This window comes from Thermobia domestica, chromosome 6 (genome assembly GCF_964235325.1).
Source record: "Thermobia domestica chromosome 6, izTheDome1.hap1.1, whole genome shotgun sequence".
NCBI lineage: Eukaryota > Metazoa > Arthropoda > Insecta > Zygentoma > Lepismatidae > Thermobia > Thermobia domestica.
The window spans coordinates 25,568,801-25,573,857 of NC_137459.1; the positions used below are offsets into that span (position 1 = coordinate 25,568,801).

The 5,057-nt window shown below is 35.7% G+C and overlaps 2 protein-coding genes across 2 annotated transcripts; both read right to left on the bottom strand.

The window, feature by feature from the left end:
* Nucleotides 1–1,010: 1,010 nt before the first annotated feature.
* LOC145687142 (E3 SUMO-protein ligase KIAA1586-like) lies at nt 1,011–1,964 on the bottom strand. The gene has a single exon (XM_081760602.1). The coding sequence runs from the start codon at nt 1,962–1,964 to the stop codon at nt 1,011–1,013; it is 954 nt and encodes a 317-aa protein (XP_081616728.1).
* Nucleotides 1,965–2,104: 140 nt separating this feature from the next.
* Nucleotides 2,105–3,058, bottom strand: LOC145687143 (E3 SUMO-protein ligase KIAA1586-like). Its single transcript, XM_081760604.1, has one exon. The coding sequence runs from the start codon at nt 3,056–3,058 to the stop codon at nt 2,105–2,107; it is 954 nt and encodes a 317-aa protein (XP_081616730.1).
* Nucleotides 3,059–5,057: the final 1,999 nt, after the last annotated feature.

Consider the following 5,057-nt stretch of genomic DNA (forward strand, 5'->3'; position numbering starts at 1 on the left):
TATGCCAAAGGAGACGGTGATAATTAGAAATAAGTGAAATGGTGGAATAAAGAAAGTGAGAGGAAACGGGAGAACCCCGAGAAAACCCACGAGCATGGTGTTTGTCCACCACAAAGTCCATACGCATTCAGCAAGGATCATTTGACTAAGTTCTATCAGCATGAAGCTGGTGCCACGCAAAGTTAGTAATAAAAATTGAAGAAAGAAAAGTGCATCTATGCTTAGAGTTTGCAGATATAAGCAGATAACTCCCATTTAGCAAAATACAAACGAAATAGAACGGAAAAGAACTACATGTAGTATTAGATAGTTTTTCTACATAAATTCGAGCTTAGTTCTCATTCTTGTGTATACTATAATAGTGAATCACTCAGAGCAGTGGACACCCGCTTGATCTAGTGGCTAGCACGCCTGCCTTCTGTGCGCGTTGCCCCGCCTTCGATTCCCGGTGGGGGTACTGTTGAACGATAAAAGTGGTTTGGATCCCACTATAATCAGTAAGTCCACGTCTCCTTTAGTCATCCAGGCATATCTGTGGGACGCTAAACTCAAAAACCTACTAACTCAGAGTAGTGTTGGAGAAATATTTAATAATAGCTACATGCTATTATTGGGTAAAACTTAAATCAAATATAATTGAGAAAAGTAACTTCAAACTCTACACGATAAAAATTATTACACAAGCCGTTGTAAAAAGATAGCCTACTCTAAATTTTCATCTAAGGTATTTATAAAACATATTCTAAACCTTAATTTAGTATATTACTTAAACAACACATAATTTCACAAATAGGAGAGTAAGAAATCTTACCTTTCTTACTGGCTTCTTATCTCCTACGAAATAAACAGCTTACTTGCATGTGTAGAAGACTGATCCGTTTCTCTACGGGAAGGTATGTCACTTGCGGAATGATGTCCTTCTTTGATCCACATGGCAGCATACTTTGTAGCCGGAAAATCTTCCAAAGCGGGGCCATTAATAGAGATGAACATTAGTGACGACAGAGTTCCTACGGTATATACATTCTGTTCCTTAATTTCGTTAAGATAAGGTTCATCTGACTAAAGCCACGCTCACACTCTGCTGACGATACAGGCACAACATCAATTCTTGATATCAACTCTTTCAATAAAGCACCAACCGACAATATATTTTTGTTTTCTTTGTATTCCCTGAAGTCCTTCATTACTAACCACAAAGAATTGCTACTATCAGATAGATCCATTTTCACAAAATCACATAGAGTTTGTATTTGTTCATCACCAAATAAGATTAATTCGTTCTCATTGCTTGGCCACTTCTTTTGGTTCAACACTTCACAAGTTTTTATGAAGTTGTTGGAGTCACTGAATCGCGCAACAATATTGTCAACAAGTCCCTGCAATAACTGTTTCCGAAACGATACAAAATTCTGTATTTCACTGGCTGAGGGAGACTTAATTTCCAAGTCCTTAAACGTCATTTTTGCTTCGTATTCCTGTGTGGCAGATTTAAGATATGACCCAGGTAAGTCTTTCATTGCACTTAGGGCACGAATGGTACGCTGAACTTCAGAATTTACAGTGATTGCGTTTGATGACCTCATTTGTAAGTATAATGATAATTGTTTGATAGTATCTAGGATGTCTTTGAACAAACAAATCTGCATGACAAAAGACCATTTTGACATTACTTCATACATTCCATGAAACTTAGCTCGAGTTTTTGACGAATATGTATCATCCGTACTACATTCATTAAGAAAGTGAATAAGAGCAGAATAATCTCTCAATACAGCCGTGACTGTAGAACAGGACGAGGCTACCCACCGGATATCAAAACTACGACCAATTTTTTGTAATTCAAAATGAAGTTTCTCTGCAACAACTTCTAAACGCCGTTGATTCTTTGGACTTGCTGAGAAAAGGGTGTATAATGAATCCATAAAGGACTTAAAATGAAGAGAAGTTGATTGTTCGTTCATTACGTCATGAATAGCGAGCTCTAATTTGTGATTTAGGCAGTGTATTACAATTAAATTAGAATTAAATCTGTTCTTGAGAATTGATGCAGCGCCCTTATAGTGTCCCTGAAGATTTGCTGCACCATCAGAAACAAAAGCAACTAACTGTTTTTTTTTTTTAAGATTTCTTCAGAAAGTCCATGTCGCCCTAAGCACAAAATGATAGCATCTGCTATTGAACTACCTGTAAGAGAGGATAGTTCCAATATATCGAAGAAGTAATTGCATGCTTGTCCGTCAAACTGAGTACGAACATACATTATTAGGCAAGATTTGTTTGAGATTGTAGTGCTTTCGTCTACTAAAATGCTAAAAATATTGCCTGAGTGTACAATATGGTTAATTAAAGTTTCTTGCATTTTCTTAGCCGTGAAATTAATTATATTTGCGCAAGAATGTTCTGAATGTAGCATTTGTCCCATATTAGCCCCGTTAAGGCGTTGTAAAGTGCACACATCTTTAAAGAGCTTAAAAGGTTCATTTCGCTTACACAACAAATAGGCAGTGCGGAAATTATGTGAAGTCACTTCCACCTTCGATTTATTTTGCTCCTCCCACAAAGACATACTGTTAGACAACGATGATTTTAGCGTATCCCTTTGTCTCTTTTCCAAAACACTCGCGCAATCTATGTGATAGTTAGATTTTGCATGGTCTGATATTTTATAATTTAATTTTTTACTGTTTTTTGCAACAACCCCGTTCACAAATGCAAGTTCCACTCGCGTATTGCTGTTCTTGAGAACTCCAAGTTTTTGCACATCACTGCAATACAAACAAATCACTTCCCCACTATGTTTTGCACTCAACCAGGGTCGACTTTGCTTCCATTTTTCAAATCTTTGCTTCTCAACACAACCACCAATAACTGTACAAGTTTCATTTTTATCTTCACTTAAATTAACACTTTCTGAATTAATCGCACACTCATCACCTTGGGTCGGTACAGCCACACTTTTCGCTTCCGTTTTCCGGTTACTACTTTCTGGATTATTTGAAAAATCGATTTTGCTTCTTTTCCCGAAACAATCTAAAATTGTTTTTTGACGCTTCATTATTTCTCGAGCAATGACACCACGACTTCGAAACACTTAATGCTCCTACGAATCCGACAACAATACTTCTTTGCAAGCTCATCCGAGATGGTTATGAACAGTGGCGAAGCGTGATAGTTTCAAGAGGGTAGGCCCAATGTTTTACTACTACTACTACTACTATTATTATTATTATTATTATTATTATTATTATTATTATTATTATTATTGTTGTTATTATTATTATTATTATTATTATTATTATTATTACTACTACTACTACTACTACTACTACTACTACTACTACTAATAATAATAATAATAATAATAATAATAATAATAATAATAATAATAAAATGAAACAGATTAGACATAAATATTTTACTACAGAAATACAAAAAGACGAATTCACATAAATTTAATGCAATTGTAGTTCATCGACAGCACTTGAGCCCACGATCCGGAACTCAATTTTCATAATGAAATTGATGTATGTGACTCATAGATGATTTTAATTCGCCATAATACAATTTAATTGTTTTAATTGGCGTGGTCGGGTGGGGAAGATGGACTATCACATTATCTGCGCTTCACAAGAAACATATGTTGTTTAGCCTACATGTACTGAAACAAACTCTGCTTGTAAAATTTTGTCTTTAATAATATTGTACAAAACACATAACAAGCATTCAATCAAGATATTTTTGTGTTACTTAATTCCCCTTTAAAAACAGAATCAGACTTAAATATTTTTATACGCTGCTCTTTATTCCAACAACTACAAATATATATATATATATATATATATATATATATATATATATATATATATATATATATATATATATATATATATATATAACACTAATTTTCAAAAGACCACTGACATAGAAGGTTCTTTAACACGAATTATATTACGTATATTCATATTCTCTACTTACTAACATTGTACTCACAATATCTCAAAAACACACACTCTTTCTAATGAACTCAACGAGTCTGATTTCGTAAAGGTTTGCGCCAACGCAACGGAATAAAGGGGCATTAGTTTGCGATAATAAGCGTAGCGCCTTTAGAATTTCTTGTTCCAGTTTTTGCGTTGCGTTAGAGTCCGCAAAATTAAGCAAAGTTAGAACGGAATGAAGCCCACGTTATCTTGCTCTTTATTTGTTTGATATATCGAATCGAAATCGAAGGTCTCGAGAGAAACTAGTAGGTAGAAACGAAGGTCGATAAGCGCTGAGGCCGGTCTCTTTCGCAGGTTATACGCTGGTGAAGAAAACGTCATTTCCAACACGTTCTCTTGCGGGATTTTCTGAGTAGCTTGGCGGTAGTTCTACTGCCGCATGAGACACTGCAAGGTGAGCCTCACAGCAGTGGTGCCAACCACGATTTCATTATCGAACATTTTTTTTTTCAAATTAGAAAATATCATGCATTCTGTGCAAGGAAAATGAATTAATTATAAATCATAATTTCTGAAAGTAAATGGGTAGGCCGGGCCTCAGGGCCTCTTACCACCCTTCGCCACTGGTTATGAATCAGTAGCTTAACATTCATTAGAACGGGGAAGGGGATCTAGATACAAACACTTATTAAGCTTCTGTGAAGGTAGTTATTTCCGTAAGTACAATTTCCCTTAAAGCTAGATTTATCATCCTTATAATGAAATCGTATTGGATTGTCTTAATCTATGTAATGAAACACATACACAACTTAACTAAAAACTACCGGTACTCAATATTGAAATTTCTTAATACAAATATGTTTGCAGATGAAACTAGATCATCATCCGTTTGACTAAATCTGGTGACACAGGTTCTTTTCCAGTAACTGCAGACTCAAACATTTGGTGACCTTTCCACCCCCTTCGAATTTCCTTGCATACTTCGGACCCACCCCCGCCGTTCTCTTGCGGAGGAAACCTTCCATTTCCTTGGGGAAAGAAGTCAATGACCTCGGCTGTATTGCCAATTTGTCATTCAGTCATTTGTTCTTGGCGAGTGATGATCGTAGGCTA